This window comes from Solanum verrucosum, unplaced genomic scaffold, assembly GCF_900185275.1.
Source record: "Solanum verrucosum unplaced genomic scaffold, falcon-dt-bn FXZP01000103.1, whole genome shotgun sequence".
NCBI lineage: Eukaryota > Viridiplantae > Streptophyta > Magnoliopsida > Solanales > Solanaceae > Solanum > Solanum verrucosum.
Window position 1 is genome coordinate 1,823,296 of NW_026020048.1, and position 27,932 is coordinate 1,851,227.

General features: G+C 32.3%; 1 protein-coding gene and 1 pseudogene across 1 annotated transcript; one reads left to right on the plus strand and one right to left on the minus strand.

Moving 5' to 3' along the window:
* Positions 1-23: 23 nt before the first annotated feature.
* LOC125821996 (ATP-dependent zinc metalloprotease FTSH 12, chloroplastic) lies at positions 24-16,787 on the plus strand. Its single transcript, XM_049501370.1, has 19 exons — positions 24-512; positions 591-775; positions 1,593-1,813; positions 3,492-3,769; positions 4,136-4,213; positions 4,303-4,545; positions 4,640-4,780; positions 4,865-5,032; positions 6,242-6,354; positions 8,144-8,360; positions 9,534-9,605; positions 10,628-10,747; positions 10,830-10,946; positions 11,041-11,217; positions 11,963-12,082; positions 12,190-12,264; positions 12,920-13,027; positions 15,901-15,981; positions 16,391-16,787. Exons 1-19 carry the CDS (start codon positions 111-113, stop codon positions 16,466-16,468), a joined length of 2,994 nt encoding a protein of 997 aa, XP_049357327.1. The 5' UTR covers positions 24-110; the 3' UTR covers positions 16,469-16,787.
* LOC125822407 (histone H2B.2-like) lies at positions 8,724-9,264 on the minus strand (annotated as a pseudogene).
* Positions 16,788-27,932: the final 11,145 nt, after the last annotated feature.

Sequence of the window (27,932 nt, forward strand, 5' to 3'; positions counted from 1 at the left end):
CGTAGACAATTCAGTTTTTCCGACGAGCAAGACCGGAGACAAATTCAGTTTTTCCGACGAGAAAGAGAGCCGAAACCGAAGCATTATCTTTGTATTCTCTAAGCTTCTCAATGCATCTAACCACGACTCCTCCTCCTCAACAGCTGAACTCAATACAATTATCTTCAAAACCCCTTTTTCTCACAGTGCCATTCAAATGTAGAAGGAAGTTTTCCCGTATAAGAAGACCTACCATTGTAGCTTCTTCTTCCAATACTAATAACAGTCCCGAAGGGTTTTCTTGGCTGCAACTTTCACAGTCCATTCGCCGTGGTTCCGAACGTTTCTTGAATCAATTGGAAGACTCTGTGAAGAAAGAGACAGGTTTTGATTTTCAGGATGTTAAAGTTAAAGTTGGGGAATTTTCAGGTCGAGCTGTTGATTCAGCCAAGAATGGCCAAATTTTGCTGCAACGTTTTCAGTCTGAGTTGTTTCCTGAGTTCTTGAATTGGAACAAATTCGAGTCCTGGAAGGTGAACTTTTGCATTTTTTGTATTTGAGTTATTTGTAAAACTTTGTGCTCACATTATCCTTTTTCCTCCTTCCTTCAGGACGTCAAGAAATGGGATTCCAAAAGAGTTGGTGTCTTCATTCTCTATATTATAGTTACGGTATGTTCTTGTCAAAAAATATATATGGCAATTCGAGCTCCTATAATTAATAGGGAAAGAAAAGAGCTTACTGAGGCATACATGGAAGCATTGATTCCTGAACCTACTCCTGTTAATGTCAAAAGGTAAAACACAAATCAACTGCTAACTGTTTTCTTTTTTTTATGAATACTTGATATTCAGAGATTGATATGATGTCATGTTTTGATCGGTCTGAGGTGCATCTTGAATTTTCTACCTTTTCTTTTGATGATAAAGGTTTTATTAAAAAAAAACCAGCTCCAAGGAAGTGTTTGAGAAACATAAGATAGGAAACAGTTTATGGCTGCAATGTCTTTGGAAATTCTTAAGTCACTTTGTAAGCATCCTTTAATTTACCTAAAAAACTTGTAGGAATATTTATACCTATGAATGGTTTCAGCTTTTCTTTCAATACACCTACCATTTCATCTTTACATAATATCCACATAATACAAGCCGGGATAGTGTCTCAAATCTCCTTTGCTCCTTTCGGAGTCCTTACAGAATCAATCATGACCCCACTAATCCCCAGTCCACTGTACTTCCGACCTTTTCCAAAGTTTCTATATCTTGTGATGGATTGGGGGAATTTAAGAGGAGCAGTCTTGCAGCCTTTTCATAAGACAAGCCTATTCCAAAGCACGTCCCATGATGGAGACAAATGATTCTCTGATAGTTTAAAGATTTGATTAGACTCTTACTTGACCATTGAACTTTTCTTAGATGGGGTAAAAGCTCAATATTTCTAGATTTTAGTTTGATCTGGGCCATCATCATAAAATCAAATCAATGCAGTTTATGAATAGGAGGAAACATTTACCCATGCCACCTTATGCAAGTATGTCTTGTTGCTTGATCCAATTGGTGATCTAAGATGTTTTTTAATCTCTCAACTCCTTTCTTGGACATGTATTCTTATAGATTCAAGAAAGGTTTGTGGAGGAAGACTACCCCCAAAGGTCTAAAGTTAAAGAAGTTCATTGAAGCAGCAGATGGAACTCTTATTCATGACAGTTCCTATGTTGGTGAAGATGCTTGGGAAGATGATTCTGGCAGTCATAATATGAAAGAGGTGATAGACCATGATACTAGATTGAGAGTAGAGGATAAAGAGACTCTGAAAGAGAATCTTGGAATTTCAGGTGAGTTTTGTTATTAGCCTTGCATTATTTTTAAGTATATAACGATCCTCCTCCATCATTTTTCCTTCATTCTAAAAAAAAAAAGATGCAGGGGAATTTTATAGTAGTATTTTATCATCTTTGAATTTATTTTTATTTTAAAAAGAATAAGCTGCACTCTGCAAGCTCATTTTTTGTATTTTCATGCTCCCCCAAGTAATGGTAAAACTTTTGAACGGGTGGACTTTCCCTTTTATTTTTGGTTTGGGTGAAGGGGAGGGGGGATGTATATTTACCAGTATTCTAAAAGGTGAGTGAAGTTGGTCGCAGTCCCATGTTTTTTCATAAGCAGGTTGAAAAGTTACTGCAAAGTCATGATACAAGTAGATGTGATGCCGTGTATCAATTTGAGGGCATTTTTTTTTTTCTGTTTTTTTAAAAGCAGCTGGACAAAAGAACGCTGTTTGTTGTCACCGTTTAAGAAAACACGAGTTAGAAATTTTAAACTTCTATATTAAATATGAAAACTATATTAAAAGTTAAAATTTTATTATATAGACTATTACATAAATAATTCAATAAATTTACACTAACAAAATAATTTCATATATTATGTTAATGATAGGTTCCTTTTTGCTGCCTATTCCACTTTTGTAGTTCTTGCATCCACTGGATGCTTTGTTATTAATAGTTTAATACAACTCTTACTTCATCAAAAAAAAAAAATCATATAATACGTTAATTTTTTACTTTTAATAGATTTAATAATTTATTACTCTACCTTACTTAAAAAAACTCCACTAAATTCTTTTACATAATTTAACAAAAGAAACTTCTATAAAGTATAAACGTAAAAAGATTTTGAAAAAAATATTTTAAAGTGAAATATCAATTGTTTAGTGTCACCTCTTCATAAGAGGCTCATTAGCAGGAAAAGTATTCCTTAGAACCTTGATGACTACATTGAAGCTCACATTAAGCGAGGAGAAACGCTAAACATGTTTTGAGCCTTGCTTCAGGGCTTAAACGCACCTCTGACAACACTGGTTGAATAGTACATAATTTATGTTTCAAGCTTTGGGAAAAATATTTTTGCTGCCAAAAAAGTATTTTGGACATAAGTCTTCAAACTTCTTCAACCGGGTAAATATCATTCTAACTTTCTAGTATTACCTTTTGCTTTGTATTTGTTATTTTAGTTATTTGACTTTGCAGATAGTTTTAAAATAGTTGTTAGAATTTTAATATGTCAACTAGAAAATATGAATTCAATTAACAAAGCCTCTCATTCAATTTTTTTAAAAGAAGTTTAAGGCCTCCTGTTCAGTTTTGGCTTTAGGCCGCTAATGTTCTTGAGCCGCCTCTGGTTGGTTAAGTATGTATTCATGCTTCATAGTAAAATGCATAAATAACTAGTGTCAAACGTTTCATTGTATGTTTTGCATGGTACAGCTTAACTTGTTGGTAAGTTTGCCAGGCAGAGATGTAGTAAATCGAGTTAAGCTCAGAATATAGCTGAAAGGTATGAAGGAAAACCAATTAAGCTAGAACTGATCTGATTACGTTCTTGAGGTTCCCAGGAAGCCCTAATTTTATAGACTTCAGTGACCATTTATCGTAAAAAAAAATTTAAGTTGCCAAGTGAATCCAAATTATGTTAGTAGTCTATTTAAGCATTTCTTTTCCTTTTTTTTTGCAGCTGAAAATCAGGATATGGGAAGAACATGGCGTGCAAGACTTCAAGAATGGCACAAAATTCTTAGGAAGGAGAAGATGGCAGAACAATTAGATTCAGTAAATGCGAGGTATGTGGTTGAATTTGACATGAAGGAAGTTGAGAACAGCCTTCGCAAAGATGTGGTTGAGAAGACAAGAGAAACTCAAGGAACCAGGGCATTGTGGATCTCGAAAAGATGGTGGAGATATCGCCCGAAACTTCCCTATATCTATTTTCTTCAAAAACTTGATACTTCTGAGGTAAATGTTTCACTTTCTCACTTCTGTATCTCTTCATACTCAGATATGGTATGTCCCTTCTGGTTCTAATGCTTCCAAGTGGAAATAAGTGTGGATGCTTTTAAATCTACAGTATTAATGTACATTTTAAGGATTGTACTTCAAGTTGTGGCATGGGTGACATGATGTCACCCTATTCTTCATTCTTTTGACTGATGTTATAAGGGAAAATAGCAAAAGATAGATTTTTTAAACAAAACATTTGCCTTTGCTTGAACTCTAGCTGGAAACTAAAATTCTCTGGTTCATGTGGATCAAACTAATTTATTATCTTTACTCGGATATGGACGCACTTCCAACTAGATTTACTGACTTAGTGTTCTGCAGGTGGCTGCTATAGTCTTCACAGAGGATCTGAAGAGAGTGTTTGTCACAATGAAAGAAGGATTCCCTCTTGAATATATTGTGCGTAAGACATATTAACCTTTCCAGAATAAAGTCTCACTGTTCCTGAACTCCTGACCTTTATACCGATTAATATTTTCTCCTCTCAGGTTGATATTCCACTAGATCCTTTCTTATTTGAGATGATATCAAGTTCTGGAGCTGAAGTAGATCTACTTCAGAAGCGGCAGATTCATTACTTTTTCAAAGTTCTTTTTGCTTTATTGCCTGGAATACTGATTTTGTGGTTTATAAGAGAATCTATGATGCTTCTGAACATCACGACAAATCGCCTCCTCTATAAGAAATATAAACAACTCTTCGATATGGCTTATGCTGAAAATTTTATTTTGGTAACTTTTTATCATCTAATACCAGTCTCTTTTATTTTTTCTGAATATTTTGAATCTACAGTCACCTTTTAACTCCTATTCCTTGCCTACTTAGCCAGTTGGAGAAGTTGGTGAGACGAAATCGATGTATAAAGAAATAGTATTGGGAGGAGATGTTTGGGATCTTTTGGATGAATTGATGATTTATATGGGAAATCCAATGCAATATTATGAGAAAGAGGTCAAATTTGTGCGGGTAAACTCAATGATCCTTTCAAGACTTGCTAAAACTATATATTATGCAAATCTTGTTCAGTATGATTCATTTAATGCACTGCAGGGTGTGCTTCTGTCTGGCCCCCCTGGAACAGGTAAAACACTGTTTGCTCGGACACTTGCAAAGGAAAGTGGGATGCCTTTTGTATTTGCTTCTGGTGCAGAGTTTACTGATAGTGAAAAGAGTGGTGCTGCACGAATCAATGAAATGTTTTCTGTTGCTAGGAGAAATGTAAGTCTACTTCATCTAATAAAAAAATTGACATCATATAGGGATGGGAATGTTCCTCAAAGTAAAAAATTTGCATCTTATGATTTCTGTACCGAAAGCAGCTACCGGTCAAAAGTTTAAGGGGGGGGGGGGGGGGTAAGTCTCCAAGGAAGCTTCTAAACCAGTAACAAATATTCAGTCTAACTCAAAACCAGAAACTTATTTTTGTCTAATGTGCTTTTACAATGCAGTAAGCATAAGTTACTTTAACTGTTAGTCTTTTTTCAATTTATGTTAAACTCTTGGTTTCACTATTTGAAGTTTGAACCAAACACGAATAACCAGGTCTTGAGCATGCTGAGTCACTACTGGGGATGAAGTACAACAACAACAATCCAGTATATTCCCACATGTGGGGTCTGTGGAGGGTCAGGTGTACGTAGACCCCTACCTTGAGGGGTATAGAGGTTGTTTTCCGATATACCCTTGGCTCGAGAATAGGTTTGAAAGAAGAACAAGAGTAAAAATCAATGATGAAGATAATGAAGAAAGAAAAGCACTGAGAGTAAAATAGTGTAGATAACCAAAGTAAATGAAACATCACCAGTGTTTTGGAGAGTGAGAAGCGGAAAAGAGCGACAAGGGCTCGGCGTGAAGCAAAGCACACTTTTTTCAACTAAACTGCTATTTAATACAAAAATAAAAAATATTAAATATGTTTTACCATCTTACCCAATTTGGCTCACTTCGTGCCCCAGAAGGTAGCACTTAATACGAAAATATTAGCCCTGTGGGTGCATATACTGGCTGGTACTGCTTGCGGTAGCGGAAGCTATTTGTGTCTACTAAGATCGTAGATGTTCTGATACCATGTGAAAATAATAAAAAAACTTCTCATGAAATTGATTAACAAGGTACAAGAGGTGGTCCTTATATAGGAGTCTTAGGTTACATATAGTAAGATAGGTAATCAATCTCTATGCCGATAAGGTAAATAAATTCTATTATTAAATACAAGATACTCTAAGGTACCTTATAAATTTTTTTAAATGAATTTCCTTGGGTTGAGGCCCTTCTCCCAACCCTACTGCATTTATGACCAGGCTGCCTTTTTTTATGTACAATGAAACAAGATGTGTATGAATCTAGACACATATTTACTTGTAATTCAACAATGTGCTTTTGCTAATTCAAGGGGATAAAATTTACATTCAGTTGTCCTCTTTGTAGGCTCCAGCTTTTGTATTTATAGATGAGATTGATGCTATTGCTGGAAGGCATGCAAGAAAGGATCCACGCAGGAAGGCAACATTTGAGGCTCTGATTTCTCAGCTTGACGGGGAGTGAGTATCGTAGTTTTATTTCATGGATATAACATTCTTCTTTGCAATGAAAAATTCATATTGGAGAACACTATAGCGCAGCTGTTTTTGATGAGATCTGATTCTAGAATCTTATTCTTCAGTCTGCTTGATATGGCTTCTCAAAGAACAACATTTCCCTTTCTTCCCTACCCTGTCTACAATCTCTAGCCAGTGAAATCCTTTGCTGTTGAATTATGCATTTTTGTATTATGAGGCAATGAAAAATCTAGGGTGTGTTTGGTATGAAGGAAAATGTTTTCCTAGAAAACAAGTAAATTTTTAACTTATTTTCTCATGTTTGGTTGGTGATTAGAAAATATTTTCCGGAAAAGATTTTTTAGTGTTTGATTTATGAATGAAAATTATTTTTGAGAAAATATCTTTTATTTTTACTAGAGAGTAGAAAATAATTTTTGAATTGAAATTGAAAATATTTTTTAAAAATAAGCTTAAATTTTTTTTTGGGGAGGGTGGGGTGGTGGGGCTGGCACGGGGGGGGGGGGGGGGGTAGGGGTGAGATGGGGTAAAAAAAATAAAAATTTGAAATTAAAAATATTTTTTAAAAACAAACTTAATTTTATTTTTTTTGGGGGGGTTGGGTGGTCGCGGGTAGGGTAGGGGTGAGATGGGGTAAAAAAAATAAAAATTTGAAATTTAAAATATTTTTTAAAAACAAACTTAATTTTTTTTGGGGGGTGGGGGGGGGGGGGGGGGGGCGTAGGAGTGAGATGGGGTAAAAAAAATAAAAATTTGAAATTAAAAATATTTTTTTAAAAACAAACTTAATTTTTTTTTTGGGGGGTGGGGTTGGGTGAAAAAATTTATAAATTTGAAATTGGAAATAGTTTTTTAAAAACAAACTTTAAATTTTTTTTATTTTTTTTGGGGAGGGGGGTCAGGGTAGGGGCATGAGGGGTGAAAAACAAAAATTTGAAATTGAAAATATTTTTTAAAAATAAACTTTAAATTTAATTTTTTTTTTTTGGGGGGGGGGGGAGGTGGGGGGATGGTAGGGGGTAGGGGTGGGGTATGGTGAAAATAAAATTTTGAAATTGGAAATAATTTTTAAAACAAACTTTAAATTTTATTTTTTTTGGGGGGGGGCGGGGTAAGTGTGGTAAAAAAATTGAAGTTGAAAAATATATTTTAAAAAAAGCTTATTTTTTCAACAAAAAAAATTGTATTGAAGTTGGAGGAAAGTTTTGGAAAATGTTTTCCTTACTTTTTGAAGGGAAGTCATTTTCCTTAAATTTGAGGAAAATGAGTTGATTTGGAAAACATTTTACCCAACCAAACATGAGAAAATTGGAAAACATTTTTCGGAAAATGTTTTCCTTCATACCAAACACACCCCTAGTGAACTTTGGAGTCTTTTGCTCTTTTTGTCAAACTATGAACAAATATGAGTTAATGTGTCTTGGCAGTTGACTAACTTGCAGCACCTAACAGTTTAATTAATATGCGGACATCACTTTATAATGTCCTTTAAGTGTTGTTTAAATGAAGAGAAAAATATGACACATGTTCTGCTTACATCTTCTGTTACGAGTTAGCAATATTTTCTCATACTGGAAACACCAAGACTTCTGTGATGATTTATTTTGGTATGTTTATCAAGTGCACTGCTAGAGATAGAAATTACAGTAACATGCATAGCAAAAAAGATTACTATAATATTCTAGAGAAGTATTGAAGGCAAAGCCACTTTTTCCCTCCTATATTCCTGTATGGTTGTGCAGCCAAGATAATACAGGATTTGTTTGTGCAGGAAAGAAAAAACTGGTGTTGATAGGTTTTCACTAAGACAAGCTGTCATATTCATCTGTGCAACCAATCGGCCAGATGAACTGGACTTAGAATTTGTCCGCCCTGGACGTATTGACAGACGTGTGTATATTGGTTTACCAGATGCAAAGCAACGAGTGCAAATTTTTGGAGTTCACAGTGCTGGGAAACAGCTTTCCGAGGATATTGCCTTTGAGAAAGTAAATCGCTTGCTTCATTAGTTCTTTTTTTATCCCCCTTTTTTTCCGCTAAACCATTCATTCATATTTATTACTGAATCAAGTAATAAAAGCTACAAATCTAACATTTTTTCCAACCCAACAAAAGCACTACCCTTTACCTTGCCCAAAATCCAAACAACTCCAAACACCTGTCTAAGAACTAGTAAACTTGGCAACAGCCTTAGAGCGTGTTTGGTTTGACTTATTTTAGGTGCTTTTAAGCTAAAATAGCTTTTTAGCAGTTTTGGAGTGTTTAGATAAAATAAAAAAGTGCTTATAAGCACCTGTTTTTTAGCCAAAATAACATAAATAACTTATGACTTTTAAGTCATAAGCCAAAAGTCAATCCAAACAGGCTCTTAGTCCTCTTAGTTCAGAAACATCATGTTTAGCCAACTCACCGGGCAACAAAAGCCTAACAACAGTCTGAATTTCCCTAGAAGTGATAGTAGGCTTCTTATTATACCTAGCCAATCTTGAAGACTCCTGAGCAAGCTTCTCAAATATATCATTGATGAAATTGTTCATGTTCTCCATAGTCTTGCTTGAAATATCAATATCTGGGTGAACTTGATTCAGCACCTTGAAAATGTAGATCTTGTAAGTCTCAACAGTCAACACTCTTCTTTGTCCTCCTCTTCTTCTTGTCAGCACCACCAGCACCTGATTCCTTTGGTAGCTTCTTCCCTGCCCTTGGCTTCTTCTCTGCTGGTGCTTTTGCAGCCTTTTCCTCCTCTGTTGCTGCTGGTTTCCTCTCTGCTGGATTTTTATCTGCTTTTTGTGCCATTGGAACAGAAATTCAGAATCTGAAAATGGGTTACTAAGAAAAGGAAAGTAGAAGATTCTTGGCTTGTGAAATGAGTTTGTGTTGGTGCTTCATTAGTTCTCATTGCTAGCTTGGAATCTCCCCTTCCATTTGATTTGCTTGAACGTAAAATTACTTTCACGTTATATACAGCTTCTTTTCAAGGGGTTAGCAGCAACCTTACTACTGCAGTGTAGTAACTGCACAGGCCAAAAGCTAGTTGTTCCTTTTCTTGTACTTAGTTGCGGGAAGACAATGATGTTCTTTTTGTTAGACTTAATGTATGCTCCATTTGGGATCAGGTTTAGGAATTTGATTGTTGAACTGTTTTCCTTGCACTTCTGCAGCTTGTCTTTCGTACAGTTGGATATTCTGGGGCAGACATAAGAAATCTAGTCAATGAAGCTGGAATAATGTCTGTAAGTTTGTTCTTTGTATTTTCCGTTGATATATAACGTCTCTAATCACTTTTGGAGCTTCATATCAGTTGACCTATTGTTTTCTTGACAAGTTCTGTTTTCTTAAACAATGTAAGTTGTTGACAATTGACTTAAAATCACTTAATTAACATGGAGACTTGTAGAACACAACATACATTTTTTTCTTATAAAAATGTATATTAGATTGCATATTTGAGATCACGTAATTAGCTTTTTGCTGTAATGGTAGACTTTACAGCATGATTTTCTTGGAAAAAAAAAGAAAATTAGACGGTGGATAGCAAGGAGTTTGCCTTCTGGGTCGAGCTCGTTGCATCGGGCCTGCCTAGTGCGGGTTACCTCTCCTGTGTGGTTTGCAAGCTATTGCATAGGAGCAAGAGTTTTACCCTGTGCGCACCCAAAGAGTAGCGACTGTAAGTTTCCCTTGTCATCAAAAAATAAGATGGTGGATAGGATAACATAGAGTATTTTAAGAGAAGTAAATGAGGCAAGCTTAGGTGGCTCTGACTGAAAGTTGTTGAGCAGATGCCTGGAAAGTAAACCAAATTATCAAGTCAAGTATAAGAGCTGTCACCACAAGTGTTTTTTAAAATCACCTTTCTTAATGATCAATTTATCTATAACAGGGGAAAACACAAACCATAAAATTGATTAAAACATCTTCTCAGGCACCCTTATAACTTAAGTGCATGCATCGCCTGATCTCCACCTTAACTCCTCCATCACATACCAATGTCAAACAGACACTGATAAATCCAAACTTTGACAACTGATTAAACTAATTAAAACTTAAAATTTATGTGATATATGCTAACTATTGTCCTCATTAGGAATCATTATTATAAGATTAAGGCTCGGTTAATCCAAGTTGAAATAGGGTATCTTTCCAGTTTCAGTTTTTTTTAAAATAGGGTGTCTTATGTATGAGGGAAAATGTTTTCCTCAAGGACAATCATGTTTTCTGGCTTTCCATTTTCTTGAGAGTGGTAGCTTACATGCAGGTAAGAAAAGGACACTCTAAGATCAACCAGCAAGATATCGTCGATGTTTTGGACAAGCAATTGCTTGAGGGTATGGGTGTTCTCCTGACAGAGGAAGAGCAGCAGAAGTGTGAGCAAAGTGTACGCAATCTTACCCTGTTGCTCCCAAAAGAAACAATATGTATAGGTTTATTGTTTTGATCAATTTAAAATTTTGTAATAGGTATCTCGTGAAAAAAGACAATTGTTGGCAGTACATGAAGCTGGTCACATTGTGTTGGCGCACTTGTTCCCTCAGTTTGATTGGCATGCTTTTTCTCAGCTTCTACCTGGGGGAAAGGTGTATTATGTTTTCTGGGAACATAAGTTGTGTCATATTCGTTCCAAGCTTTTGTTGACTCCAGTACTCAACTGTTGCTCGTTTGTCTGACCAGGAAACTGCAGTATCAGTTTTCTACCCTAGAGAAGATGTGGTTGATCAAGGTTATACAACCTTTGGCTACATGAAAATGCAAATGGTAGTAGCTCATGGCGGGCGCTGTGCCGAACGTATTGTATTTGGTGATGACATTACTGATGGAGGAGTAGATGATCTAGAAAAGATTACCAAGGTAGACTCCATTTCTTCAAATGTTGCAACATTCAAGCAGTGACTGATGAAGTGCTCTTGATTTTACCCTTTGTTGTGTTGGTTGTGCTGGTAGCAATAACTATAGGGTGGTGGAGTAGTACAGTTTTATTGGCACATGAATGTTGTTGAGTCTCACGTCAATGGTGGGATTGGGTACTTGGCCTCCTTATATGGTCTTGCAATCCACACCTCTTGAACTAGCTTATTGTGTTGAGTTAGGCCTAAGGTCTATTTCTTATCATGGTATCAAATTCAGACCTATCCAAATTCTCTGTTTACATGATGTTGAACACCCATATTATATTGTTTACGCTCCAGTTGGCAGGTCTGAGCATCGTGGTGGGTGGGGGTGGGGATGTTGAATCCCACATAGGCGGTGGGATGGGGACTTGATCTACCTATATGGTCTTGGGAAATCCTCAGATCTTAAGCTAGTTTTTTGGGGTTGAATCACGCCGAAAGTCCATTTTGTACAAATGTTCTTGAGGTGTGGAGGAAGATAAAATTTAAGGTATTGAGGAAATTACAACATCTGTGAACAGGGATGATTATTAACAAAATCTTTGCTGGCCTTTTACATACCTACATATCTCTGTATGTTAGTACAAATGTGTATATATTTGCTAACTTTGCCTTGGCTAGCGCTAGTAGTGGGTAGGTGAAAAAGGGACAATCGTTGAGTATGTGATTGCTGTAAACTCAAATTTTTACTACGTCTATGCCAGATTGCTCGGGAAATGGTGATAAGTCCTAGAAACTCTAGGTTGGGCCTCACTTCTTTGACAAAAAAAATAGGATTGGGTGATCGGCCTGACAGTCCTGATGGTGAGATTATAAAATATAAGGTATGATTCCTTTGTGGAGCATGAACTGGCTTGGTTTAATGCTTTATATTTATTTTTCACAACATATTCTCGATTCACTAACTTGTTCACCTCCTTGGATGATTCAGTGGGATGATCCTCATATAATTCCTGCTGATATGACAGTTGAAGTTGCTGAGCTATTTACTCGTGAATTGACAAGGGTAACTCAAATTTCTTCTCTTACGGTTATATTTGGTTATTCCAGACAACAGATTTTGTTTCTCCATTTCTAATCGTTCAAAACATGAATTTTGCTTGTGGTTATATATACTACATATACCACTTGTTAAATGCATCAACAATTTAAAACTGTCTAGGTGTATGCAACCAGCCACCACTTTTTTAATTAACCAGAGTGTCTAGCCCAGCTAACTCTTCACACCAACCTAAATAGGAAAAGAAAAAGAATCAAACCAGGCTTCTTGATTATACAATGCAAGTTCTGAAATTTTAAGTGCCATGGGCCTTCTTCCTATGTTCTTTGGTAATAACTTGTGGAAAGGTCATCTCAAATGGTTAATAATTGTGGTACTTCTTTTACATTCTTTAATCTAGTTTTCCTTTTCCTTTTTTTCTTGGGTTTGTTTTTGCTTTATGGCTGATTTGAATCACGCAATCTAAAGCTGTAGGTCCAACTTCAGTTTCACTCTATTGCCATCAAAGTACTATTAACTGCCACAAAAAAAATTGAAACTGGAGAGCACTATTTAGTTCCATGATGCAACTTTGAGTTATCAATCTGTTACAAGCAGTTCATCACTTCATCTTCTACTCTTTTGCAATATAAAAGATAATCTAACTTAATTTATATCACAGTATATTGATGAGACGGAGGAACTTGCAATGAGGGGGTTATTGGCCAACAGGCATATACTGGATTTGATTTCCAATGAGCTTCTTGAACACTCAAGAATAACTGGATTGGTAAGATGAACCTGCAGTTGTATTCTCTACTCCGTTAAAAGTATATCTGGTTAGAAATGGAAATTTATGTAACCTTCTTTTCACAAATCAACTTTTTATCTCACAACAAGCAATGTTCTTCATACCAAGTGCAATTACTTTGCCTATTTTTTCATTATTATGAATCGCACAGAGTTGTATGAGTTGAGGCCTCACCAACAAGTCAATTGTATGAGTTGTTACATGTCATCTTATTTTCTGATTAGTTGAGGCCTTTACTTTTAACAGTTACTGATATGCTAGACGTATCCAATCTTTAAAGCATCATTTCAGGAATAGTTCTCAAAATAATAAAAGACAATATAGAAATGGTGCATCTATAAAAACTTCAAAAAGTAGAAATGGTGTATCTATAAAAAAAAAAAAAAATTAAAAAAAATAGAAATGGTTTTTTTTGGATGAAATAAATGGTGTCAGAAATATTCTGTGAGACTGCAAGCAGATTTTCACATGCAATCACACCAGAATAGGATAAAAATAGGATGGTTGAAATGGAGAAGTGCTACTGCAGAGTCATGCGACTGAAGGATACCTACCAAAGTGAAAGGTAGTTCTATAGAACAGTACAAGACTACAACAATAACATACACATTGTAATCCCACAAGTGGGGTAGGGTAGGATGTACAGAGTCCTTCCCCCTACCTTTGTTGGGATAGAACAGTATAAGACTAACAATATCATATGGGAGCAAGTGTTGTGCTGCTAAAGTTTAAAATATTCACAAGATGAGTATTGCGAGATGCGTATGATAAGATAGATGTGCGGGCATACAAGATTAGAAATCGTGAACTTACCTAGATATATTGATGTCAAGGTGGTGAGGTTCCTCAGTGGTGAACATTGGCAAAATGGAGATGGGTGGTGTTGGCCAAATGGTGGATGAAGAGTGTTTGGGAGAAGGGAAAGACCAATTTGGTGGTTGGGGATTATTTTCTTTTTTTTTGCTATTGTGAAGGAGAACAATGTTTGGGGGTGGATAAGCTAGAGAATTCTTATTTCAATAGAAGTTATATCCAGGGAGGGTTACCCTTTTTTGGCATTACTTGTGTCAATAGACACATTTTGCACATAAAGCAGTCTTCAATAGGTTACACCCTTAGTTGAAGTGTCTAATTAAAAATATTTGGCAAGTTCAGGGGGCTGTATATGTTATCTGCCTAAATAATATTTGAACTAGTATGAGTAGTCCAACAACTAGAAGGTATATTTTGATGCTGAAATTTCTGACTGTTTTTCATTGTGGTTCAAATGTTTTATGATTTGATGGTTGGTTCCGGGATTGAAATGTTAGATTAGAGGAGGAAAATATCTGGCAGAAAAAGTTGGGAGTTGATTTCCTACTTGAGACACAAAAATTTGGCTGGACTTGGAAGTGCATATAGAATAATACCGCAAGTAGAAGAAAATGTATTTCACGTTACCTCATGATAAAGTTTTAGTTGACTCTCTGACATGTGGTATAATTAGGGAGACAATTTATGGTGTTAATAACAATTTGCTCAACTTTGTACCGCTTAGAGTATTGTCAGGCTTAGAAACTCCCCAATTCAACCTAATGTAAACTATGTTTACTGAAAAAAACCTATTATAAACAATTTGTATGCTCATTTTTACAAAGGGAATCTCACATAGGAATTCTTGAAAAGATTGTGTAATGGAGCAGTATATGAGCTACAAAGGTTAGTTATAATTGAACTAACAGAGAGAAGAACCTATGTAATACCTATCATTCACGACAGAATCAAATAAGAGATATGTGTATACACCAAATGCCACTTCAAAACGAAACTTTCAAGGGCTCATGGACTTATTTGGTTCAGAAGGATTTACTTGGAACGTCAAAAGAAATGGTTCCTTTATATCTTGCTAAATGTAGGATAGCGGTCAAGTGCCAGAGCATTGACAAATACTAGAGAGAATCTTCTTGATAGTTAGAGAAGAAGAGGATGCTATGACACAAAAGGAGCTCATTGTGGTACTGATACTTAAACATACATGCCAATTTAATATCTTCATTGTCTCTCCTCAAGCTCTGTCAGACAGTGGTAAATTCAAGATGGATAATAAATTTGAAACTTGAACGGGAGATTTAAAATGACTTGCAGACTTCGTTTAATTATCACTTGGTACCTCCACAGATGTTTAGAGTGGATAAACACCTATTGATGAGCTAATTTCAATTAGTTTAAGCCTTGATAAACTGTTTCAAATGCATATTTCAATTTGTTTCCACATTACCAAGATTCAGGAAACGGGTAGTTTTTCCAAGCAAAACATTGGACATTTTAATTCTTATCCTCTGCCTGCTTTATTTGAGCATACTGCCTGGAATGGTAGAACCCATATATTTTCTTTAATTTCTATCTTAGTGTTTATTTGTGGATTTCTCCCTATTATAGAATATAAATTGAGAAAGCTTCTTGTGTGCCATACTAAAATTGGGCAAACTAGTAGGTGTCTATAGACGTAAACTTGTAGGTTTCTTTCGACAAGATTATACCAATCTTTATACCTAAAGCCTAGATACTGTACTATAATAGTAACTAGTACAGTTGGTGGATACCAATATACTCTGATGGATCATATGGGTTTACCCATATTTGACTCACTTTTGAAATGTTTGGATATCCAACCCATTTAAAATGAGTTGGGTTGGATAACTGTAAATTTTAACCATATTGCCACCCCTAACCTATACTTAAAGGTTTTTTTAGAACAGAGAATACCTTATAATTTTCATCAAAATCTTGAAGTGTACTCTCAGTTTGTTTTGCTTGTCTACATCTTTTGTTTGCATCCTTATTTCTGTTGACACCCTCTGTTGCTTCTTCAGGAAGTAGAAGACAAAATGAGAGGGTTACGGCCTGCCATGTTTGATGATTTTGTGAAGCCTTTCCAAATAAACATGGAGGAGGTAATATAATATTTGCAGATTCTCAATCTTCATATTTACTTTCCAGACATAATGTGAAGTCTTTATAACAATACCATTCTCTTCAACAGCAGTAATACTGCTTTAGAAACGTGAGAATAGGGATCATATAGAATGTGTACAATGCAGCCCAGTATAATGTCTGCTGTTATTTTTGTTTTAAACATCCTGTTGCTTTGCATGCTGGGGATGGGTCTCTCAAAGTAGACTGTACAAGGCTTGCCACGTGCTGTTACTATGTTGTGCTTTTGCTTAATGTAATGGTCTCAGTTAGGGACAACCTTCTTCCTTGTGAATATTTTAGCTTGCAATCTCATGCAGATTTTATCAGGTTTCGTGGTTTTAATTTTCCCAATTATACTGTGCCTATAAAAATGTTTTATATTCTCAGGAAGGACCATTGCCTCATAATGACCGTTTGAGTTATCAACCGCTGGACATTTATCCCGCGCCCCTCCACAGAAGCTAACATCAATGGTGGTTGTATGAGTTTTCTGGTCAGACCGACATCGGAAGTTGCCAAGTAATGAATGTTGAGGTGTAGAGATAATGTCCTTTTTCACATCAACTCTGACCAATACCTTTGCAAACCAACAGAAACGCGTGCTTAGTAGATAGTTAGGTTGGGTTGCAATTGTTTCATCTTTTATTATTTTTCTTCTTTCCTTCTTTTGCTCTCTTTTCTTTTCCCTTCAATTTATTTCATGGTCTATTACAAGAAAGACCAATGAGAATTCAATATGTAAAATTTGGCTATTTATTTATAAAATAAATTAATGTTAAGTGAATATTCACCCTCACGATGTGAGTAGTAAATGTACAATACTATGACCTGTTGTTTGAGTTATTCTCAATATTCTTATTTCTATAGATAAAAAAAAAAACTATTAAGCATATCATTTATTAAAAGAATATGAGAGTCAACAAGGTTAACTAATGCATTTGACACATAACTTGTGTAAACTCCTTAGGTAAGCCTCGAGTGTAAGGTGTAGGTGTAATTAGGGTGTACAATGGAACATTTAGAATGTAATCCTCATAGAACTAAGTCCCACATGTAATTTACAGGGCATTTTACTTATGGTACGCCTTGGGATTGAGTTTCAAAACTGTCTTTTAAAATACAACACAAATAATTATCTAATAGTGAACCCATCAAATGAAGACATTTATAAATAAAAAAAATAATTAAGCAATATCAATGTTTGGAAAGAAAGATATCAGAAAATAAGAAGATCCTCGATAACGCTCAACTACACATACAATTCAACATGTAGACGGTCGTTCGCAATGTATAACCCTCGAATCTTACAAGGAACATAAGTATATATTTTCGTATAATAATATCCCATAGGTTATATTTGCGTCTTTAAAAAACTAATGCCTTGTTCTGCGTAAATTCGATTTCTAAGAATAAAAATTAAAGATCAATTCGACAACTAAAATGCACGTCTTATGTTTCCCTTATTTCCAATATCCCTTTCTATTTCTAAAAACCTCTAAAATCTCTTATTTCTTTAATGTATCTGAGCTACATATTAATGTATTCGAGCCAGTATTCAATGTATCCGATTTATTTTATAATGAATCCGAGCTAGTTTTTAATGTATTCAAGCTACATATTATGTATCCGAGCTAGTTTTTAATGTATCCGAGCTACATATTATGAATCCGATTTATGTTATAATGTATCTGAGATACTCTTTAATGTATCTGAGCTACATATTATGTATCCGGTTTGTGTTACTTTTTAAGGGATTAATGTAATTACAAACTAAAGAGGGATATATTGTAATTTCATATTAAAACGATGTGATTCCTAAAATTTGCCCTAATTAAAAAGCACAGACTCATTTGAAGGTCATACCTCAAAAGGCCGGCCCAAATGCTTTACAAGTGTTAACTCAAGCCCAAAGCTACACCGAGCCTGATAAAACGGCCCAATTTCATTATAGGCCCACAAACCTCTATCTCTATCTCTTTTATTATTAAACTTTTATAATCTTGGATTTTTCATTTTTCTCTATATATTACCAATTACACGGGATACTTAATGCATTAAACTTTATTTTTTTCAAGATTTTACATAGATTTGTGATCAGTTTTATAGAAGAAAAACACCTATTGATATTTGTAAGATTTTTTTGCTTGAATAATTTAGAAGTTTTATATTTTTCAAAAAATGGTTCGATTAATGAGATTTGGTATGAAATTTATAATCTCAAATATATTTCTATCACCCTAATGTCACTATCTTCTTTTATGACACATAGGGACCAAATTTTTTAAAAGTAAATTATTTTCATTATGTAAAATTTGGTGAACTTTTTCACAACATTAACTTAGATAAAATTTTACAAGTTTTCTTGTGAATAAAGTTATTGTAATTCTCAAATTATTGAATAAATTATCCTCCTTTGGGTCAAGGTCTTCAAACATGATAGATAATATAATTAAAGATATTTGATCATATGGATGTTACTAAAACACAAGATAATATAATGCTTCCTAGTTTCTACCAAAAGAATAATCCATTATTAATCAATTAAAATATTTAAAGAGTAAAGTATTCCGGGAATAATAGAATAGAATTATGCAGCTACTTTGAATTGATCTAAATGTTTACATTTCTAATTATAAATTTATTCAAGTATTATTGTTTGTTACTTTATTGCCCATGCACGTGTTTGTTAGTCTGTCTTAATCCTCTTGTTGGTTAAGTTTGATTCCAAATTAATCAAAAGAATGTTAACTAATTAAACTACACGCTTAATGATGCACTTATTTTATTCTTTTTTTCACTATTATGTATTCGCAATGCACTTAATTAATTTGAATTAGCATCAAATAAATTCGTAAAACGACTAAGCATATTCTTATTAAGAAGTTCTGCATTCATTGTAACTAATTTTATTCTATGTGCATCTCTTTTTTTTCTCTATGTTTGTTGTCTTTAAATAATCGACTATTCAAGATCTTTCATAATTTGAAATTATATAATATGCTTCACATAACGAAATACATGGTGTGTTCAACTTGAGTCACAATTAGGTTATAGCTTCATTTATTTTATGCACTAATGATATAAAAATTAGATATGCCATCAAATTATTTATAAATCAATTTCTATTATAACACTAGTTACATAATAATTTGGTCAAAAAAGACAATTTACCTGTTATATAGTATATATTAATTGTGTAAATAAATTAAATCATTTTTAAAAATAGATTGCCTTTTTGTTCTCTGTTAAGCTACTTCCACAATGTCACTTATGTGTTGAGTATACATAATATACATGTCCTTTTTAATTTGTAGAGCAATTTTCTTCTATTTAAATTGTAATTAGTCGGTCATAGGTGATCATTTTCCTCCCACTGCAACAGTAATTACTAGCAATATTATCATCATTTAAAATAATTTTACTCTAAAAAGGGAAAGTAATTAAAATAAGATCATTTAATTACTTCAACTAGTAGAGATAAATGACACTGATATTAATCAGCTTAGTCTACATTTTGAAGATAATGACATATGAATAAAAGTGAAATTAATTAATATTCACACCTAGAGAGAACTGGAAGTTTTCACGTAAGTTCTCTTTAATTTCATTTATGAAATATCTTCAATAATCCCATAAAATCAGCCAAAACGGACTGTATTGTTATTCTCAGCAATTAATGTGAAATTGATGGTCTTGGAATTTTGACGTACGTTACGTGACATGTATGGAGAAGAAACTAGAAGCTGATATTTTGGTTCGCGTCCGGAATAAGATAAGTAAGAATATTTCATGTGTTGAAATGTATATTTTATGAGATCATTTTATCTTGAGATAAAAATAATTTCGAGATTAATCAATACCTCAAATCAAACATGAGATAAAATTAATCCCAAATTTTGATCGTTGATTTATTATTATCCTTATCTCACGTACCAGACAACTTCTATATTAGTTACTCCATTGGATCTGGCATAAATTTAGCTTGTTTCTACTTATTTCCCAAAGTTTTTTTTTTTTTTTTGAATTGTGGAATTGAAGTGGGAACATGAGAAATGGGAAAATTCCATAAGACGATGGTCGTTATGTTAGTTGGCAATTATATAACTAACTATCCTCTTCATATTTTATATCATATCGTTATCTTCCTTTTTTCTCTTTTTTTTTTTCATTATCTGAACACGAACAAAGTCCACAAGTGTGGCCCCAACTGTAAAACAAGTCCACAAATCTTAGCTCTTTCTAGACTCTCCTCTATTAAAAAGGAAAGAAATTATATAAACAAACTAATATCAATAGATACATATAAAAAGATTTGTTACAACTTACTATAAAAGATCAAGATATAATATAATGTAAACAATCTAGTCATTTGAACAAGTATTAATAATTAATTTTACAGATCGAATTCGAAGACGAGGCTAAAGGATGGAATAGACCTTTTGGTGGAAAATTATATCACAAAAATAGAATAAGAATAATTAAATTTTATATTTTATTTAAACATCAGACGTTACGAATAGTCAAAATGAGATATGGGCTAAGCCACAATTTATTTATTTTGGGCTAGTACGCACTCCACCACTATATATGTGGACTATATATTGACATTTGACTGTAACGTAAAAGATTTGATAGCTGTGTGTTGACATTTTTGATTCACTCCACCGTCCATAAATTCACTCCAATTATCCAAAAAAAAAATTAAATGCACCATAATAAAGGGGGGAATTTTTATTATCTTTTGAAAAAGAAAACTCAAAGGTAATTTTGAGTATGAGCAAATTGGATATTCTTTTCTTATAGTACTACAATATACTCCTTCCGTCCCTTTTTATATGTCACATTTTTACTTTGCACTTGCATTAAGAAATGATGTAACATTACCCTTCTACCCTTATTTAATTTTTTTGGAACTCAAATTTTCAATCAATGAATATGAATTAATTTATTTTGATTAATTAATTTAACCAATAAACATGTATCAATTATTTAGTTTTTCCAAGTTGGTCAAATGTATATTTTCAAGGTTAATAACTCACAAGGGTAAAAAAAAAAAAAAGGAACAATATGGTAATTTATACATTAATTTTATGAAATGACAAGTATTATGGACCAACTATTTATAGAAAGGGATGACAAATAAAAAAGGACGGAGAGAGTACTAGTTAATTCATGATAAAATAAAGAATATAAGAGTCAAGAGATAGAGCTTTATTTTCAAAAGTCAAAAAATCATAGGTTATTGTTGGACTTAATATAATTAATTAGACGTTAACTTCCCATTATCGGGTCAATTGTAAAATAATATATATATGACTTACTTAGCTAATAAGTAACATAAATCTAACCCTCTACATTTAATTTGTTATTTCAGAAAAAGAAAAAGGTACTTGTACGTGTGTTATCTTTTAAATTAAGTATAAATCAATAAAAACATTTCTCTTTTTTTAAAACCACTCTCAACGGTCAATCGAGCCAATTACTTATTCTTAATAACTCTAAATTCACGAAATTGTGGAAGAATATCTCGAGAGGTTAATTAGTAAACATATAAATTTGTTAATAATAAGACCTTCAAAATCCTTTTTCTTAATATATTACTAATAAAATGATTAAATCAGTGACAAAAATAATAATAGTCATAATCACGTCCAAGTGTTGGAAGCTAAGTTTTCTTTTCCCTTTTAATTCTTCTACTAGTATTACCTATTAACCTATATGTTATGGCACAGATTAATTAATAAGGCATAAATCACGGCACTATATATAGTTTCACCATCAGCTCAGTCTACAGTATAGAGATCAAAAGTGTTGAAAAACTTTATAGCATGAAATTAAATAAATAGTCACACTAGCTACGTGCATGCTACATTTTTTCATTTATGATGCTTCTGGACTTACTATGTATATTCAATTCGAATTAAGTAATTTTTGTTCTAATTTGTATATATATTTTTAAAGAAATAATTAAAGGAGTAGAGATAAAAAGAGCACGAACATAATAAATCAAATGGTTATGAAGTTGTGAGTTGAGGAAAATAGTCAGGGGTAGAAAAGTTGCCTCTTATCTACTGGATTATCTCTTAAAAAATATATCTTAATTAGTTAATTGGGTAAAAAAATTATAATTAATAAGTAACTTTTTGAGATAATTTTTTTTGTCAATTCAATAGTCCAGTGTGAAAAAGATTATAGAACAATATTATAAAGTATAAAAATATTTTATTTTTTTATGTTTTTCATAGGATAACGACTTCATTATATAGTCATGACTTGTCTAGTTAGATTGAGATTGGAGATTGGACTCTACCATCCTAATCTTAATAATCTAACTTTTTCCAAGTTATGTTAATATCTAAATATTAGTCCTAAATGAATATGGGCCGTGTAAAAACTGAATCAACTGATAAATCGAGTCGAAAAAATGTTATTAGTTTATTGTGATTGGGTTATTGGCTTATCGGATTTTTAATGGTTTTATAAGAAAAAAATTGAGTTATCGGTTCGATATTGATTTTTTAATATTAAATTATTGGGTAAATCGATAATCCATTACTCTGTTAGGCCATTAAGATTGTATAATACTTTACTACTTTGCCCATAAAGAAATATTAAATACTATTAATATTAGTACCTTACTAATTACTACCTTTGTCCTTTAGCTTTCAATTCACATTATTGTCCTAGTTTCTTTTATCTATGTTGCACTTATATAGTTCTTTTCCTGTTGGTTACTATTTCTATTATGAACATTATGTAAAGTAACATTATTGTCTTGTCTTGCTAAATTGTTGGAGAAGTCATATATTTGTTTGATGAACATTATTTTTTTGGTTAAATCAAAAGCTGAACCGTTAAGGACCAAAAATCAATAAAAATATCTTATCGATTTGATTATTGATTTGACATATTTAAAAATAAAAAATTAATAAATCAAGTCAATAATATATAAAATCGAACCAAACCGATCGATTCACCTGACTTTACTACACGTTTTGTCTATCACTTAGTCTAATGTAGTTAATAGATTAAACATTTACTGATTGACAAATGGGCAAATCCAAAAGGATAGGAGCTAGGTGGTCGTTATGTTAGTTGTGAAATTGGGAGTAAAAAGTATATAGTATAGTATATTCATTATCCATGAACACGTAAAAGTCTACAATAAATTAGGTGCTTCCCAACTGTAAAATAAAATGTATAATTAGACTCCTACTTTGTCTCCTTCCTACACTTCCCCTCATCAACGTAACTTTTCTCTACTCTCCCTTTTTTTTTGTTTTGGAAATAAATAATTATACAAGTTATAGTTGAGATAGTTATAAATATCTGAAGTTCAAATTTAACTATCATTCACAATAATAATAATAAAGAAAATAAATTTTACGTGTTTGGCCAGTAAAAGAAATGATATAAGTCCCTCTTTTTTGTTTTAGAAATAAATGATTATACAAGTTGTAGTTGAGATAGTTATAAAGATTTGAAGTTAAAATCTAACTGTCATTTATAATAATAAAAGAACAAAGAAAATAATTTTTTTACTGTTTGGATAGTAAAAGAAATGATGAAAGTGTGTAACGGCGAACTACGTTTATATTGAATAACTAAATAAATAAATAAAGTACATCATTTCAAAGAAATTTAAATAATCAAATCAACAAGTAGTTTAAAGTGAATTCAATTTTAAAGAATGTTTTAAAATCACGTAAAGATACTAATTTAATTATTTGACGATGAATGGGATATACTTCTCATATTGTCAAAGGAACTCAATAAATAAGCTCTTGTAAAATAAGTAACAAGATATTATACATAATGTCAATATTATGCCCACCTAATTTTAATATGCTTTATATTTACTAGTCACTATCTTCAGGGACCCAATATTAATTAAAATTACTATGTAACAAAAATATTACAGTAGTTTTTCAAAATACCTTACATTTTATATTTATTTTTTTAAATATTGAAAAACTGTAGATTAAAGTAGAGGGAAAATTATCTGAATTATTATGTCAATCAACTTCAGTTTTAGGTTCATGCATTTATTTATTTCTCATATTGTCAAAGGAACTCAATAAATAAGCTCTTGTAAAATAAGTAACAAGATATTATACATAATGTTATTATGCCCCACCTAATTTTAATATGCTTTATATTTACTAGTCACTATCTTCAGGGACCCAATATTAATTAAAATTACTATGTAACAAAAATATTACAGTAGTTTTTCAAAATACCTTACATTTTATATTTATTTTTTAAAATATTGAAAAAACTGTAGATTAAAGTAGAGGGAAAATTATCTGAATTATTATGTCAATCAACTTCAGTTTTAGGTTCATGCATTTATTTATTTCTCCATTACTATAATTGCATTCGAAACTTGTGGGACATTAGCAAAATTCTAATTAAGTCTATTAGGAAATATATTTCTATCTCCGACGAAATGTATATTTTCTTATTTTCTTTTCTCAGTACATATAACTCAATTGGTTGGCTAGAGTTTAATTTTCAATTTTCGATTTTGTAATTCTCTTTTGATTTTTTCTTCCATGGCTCCTAATTTTATTTTTTATTTTTATAATAAAAAAAATTATGTGACGAGGTGGCAGTTCCTGATTAAATGGACGGTGCTAATTAACAAGGTGGATTTTCTTCCTCAGACAAATAATAAATGAAACTTCCTATTTACTTCTTTCGTATTTTTCCTTCTATCGTCATCAATCATACCCGTAACTTGACCAAAACTAAAAGGGAGCAGTATGAGGATGAGGATGAGTGATATATTTGACGAGCGTCGGTGAAGAATGTAACTAAACCTGGAGCTTAAAATAGTTAATATAATAAATGTTTTTCTCATATATATTCACCTTTTTTCAAATAATACTTACACTTAATATTTACGTCAAATAAAGCAATACATAACAATTGCAAATTAAAGTAAACCTACATATTATTGAGGAATTTTCATAAATGATTTACAGTTTGGGATTTATTAACATTGTTAATTTAAGTGACTAAAGTTTAAGAAGACACGCATTATGTATATCTTTATTTGCTTCGTGCAAATATCGAATGTGCGTGATTTTTTCCCCTTATAATTCATGTGTTGAATTCAAATCCATTCATGATCCAACTCAGCACAAACCCTATTTTAATTAATTATATGAGTGAAAACTACATAAGACATAAATTTGATCCAATAGATAAAATAAAAGTATTTTTAGGTCATTTCTAATACATAAAAGATATTTTTATCCAACAAGTAAAAGAAGAAATAAAATTAAAACAATAAATAGATAAAGAATATTATAAAACCATTTATAATATATTACAAATATTTTTGACCTCTTTTCCGTATAAGATTTATCGATTAGGTGGAGTCTGCTCTATTTTAACCTTTGGCATAGAGTCATAGACGTAGAGTACGTAATCAGTACTGGCAAGGGATAATTAATCTTGAGCATAAATTTGGTAAACTATATCTTGATTAGAGACTCTATACCTACTAATAATTCAGAAAATCAAACATATGATAATTAATAAGATTCCTTGAGGAATTGATTATATATTGACTGGTTCATAGTCTAAATCAACACCTAATTAATAATCCCTATTTAACTTATAATATATGTGCACTTTTAATTTCTATCTCATCACTTATGTGATGTTAGATAATCATAAAATAACATTATAGGGAGAGATTCTATATTCTTATATATAAAAACAAAAATTATACTAATATCAAGTAATTTAAATATACATAATATATATTTGTGTGACTATATAATTTTGAGAACTTGTAATTATATATATATTGTGTGGCTATAAAAATATATATCTCATTAAGAAAAGGTAAAAATTGTTATTTTCTTTGAAATAGACTAATGAAAAAAAAAAACTCCAGTGTTAAATAAAGAAACAAAATACTAGTTAATCAATTCTCAACTGGACCCAAAGAAAATTATTGCCACCTTAAAAATAGAATAAAGAACAAAGCAATTAAGCACTTAATCTTTGTAGGACCAAAAAGGTCACTTTCACTCTTTAGAGGGCTAAGTTGTATATTTTATGTTATTTCCCTTCCCTTTTTGACAATCCTACACTCGGTGTAGGGCACATGAATAATTATTCAAAATTTAATGAAGAGATAATTTAGCAATTAGATTTTAATTTAACTATAGGCAAATTAATTAAAGGCTGACGAACCACAATTAATTACATTCCCTAAATAAAACAATTAACATGTTTTTACATTTTAAAAAAAATTATAATGAAATAATGATATTTCATATTCACTTATAATTCAAAAATATGCATCTGCTTCCTACTAAACCCTCCATGGAAGTTTAGGATAAGGCAATCGTCACTCCATTCCAATCCCAAATTGAGGAGATTTGGTGATCGAAGAAAAGTAGCAATCTTAGCAAAAAGGTAAATTGGTCGGCTAAGAGGGTGTACCCCATTTATGGGGTTCACAATCCTAGTTGTGTTTGTGAATAGCAGGGACAGAGCTAGAAGTTCAGATTTAACTCAATAATTTTTGCTCTAAAATTTCAAACCTCTGATAGGCGAGATAGATTTAATGTTACGTCTCCCTCTAGGTGGGGCTCACGACCAAAGGATATATGTATGAATGGAGCTATAGTGTGGTTCAATTGAATTCAGTAGCTTTGATTCAAACTTTATATTTATCTTAAAATATCTATTAAATATGTACAAAATTTCAATTTAAAACCTAATAACTTAGTAAAATTGAAACTTCGAACTCATAAATTTTAGATTTTGACTTCATCTCCTGATATTAATATTGGAATGGTTGGTGGATAGTGGATACATTGAGAGAATGTAGCCAAGAGCGCAGCCATAGGGCCGGGCTTAGAAATCACGCTACAAAAGTTCCGCTACTAACGGTACTTAAATAGACCGTTATAAAGTGATTGTGTGTGGCTGTCACTATTTTTTCCTAAATATTCAAAAGTTGACACCTCAAAGAATAATACCCTCAAGTAAATTTACCTGACTTTTGCAGCAACTTTATATTTCTAGAAAGATTTTCTGCCACATCTGAGTTACACTTGCATTCAATTCACTGCTACACCACACAACATTCGTGGAATAAATTACTTTTCTTTTCTATTTTCTCAATTATCAAGATTAATTCAAAGTCGCGGCATAGTATTCATTTAACAAAAATAAAAAAAACTTTGATAGAAATTATTCGTAGTTGAGCAAATCAAAACTCAAATTGCAGAAGTCCAAGTATAATAGCATAGTGACAATTGGTCAGCTAACTCTTTGTTAGTAAATTAATTATCATTTTTGGAAATAAAATCTAATATATACGACTTGTAGCCTTATGAGCTTTATTTGAACTTGACGAAAGAAAATCTCATCTAGGAGAAAAATAATTGAAAAGAAAGATGAAATTAGTCCAACAGTTGGGGTGCAATAATTTGGTTCCTTTAAAAATCCATTTATGCTGGCTTATTTATGTTTTCACATGAAACAATTCTAAAGTTGATTTTTGACCTTGAAAAGACTCAAGTACACCAATTTTTCTATTTTCTTTCTCACTAAAAAATCAATAATTGAGGTTTAAGAAAAGGCCGACCTAATAGGTGTGATATAGACAACTTACTCTAATACATGCATTAATAGTTATTTTTACAGTTCAAACTCACCACCTACCTCACACGAAAATATTTTTTTGTTACTCAAAGTCTCTTTTATAGTAATTTGATATTCTTTTGATTAATTAGTAATAGTTCAATTTTCAAGCATCATTATCAGTTTGAACTCAACCTAAAGATATTTGAAAACTCATTTTCTGTACAAAAATTGACTGTTTTGTTTACCAAAAAGATTTAAAAAATAATTTTCTGGGACATTAATATCATTAAGTAACAGAACGATTACTAAGTAC

Coding starts and splice junctions, on each gene's coding strand:
- LOC125821996 (XM_049501370.1), top strand. CDS start 111: ATGCATCTAACCACGACTCCTCCTCCTCAACAGCTGAACTCAATACAA. Junction 776..1,592: donor ACTCCTGTTAATGTCAAAAG/GTAAAACACAAA, acceptor GTATTCTTATAG/ATTCAAGAAAGGTTTGTGGA. Junction 15,982..16,390: donor TCCAAATAAACATGGAGGAG/GTAATATAATAT, acceptor TTATATTCTCAG/GAAGGACCATTGCCTCATAA.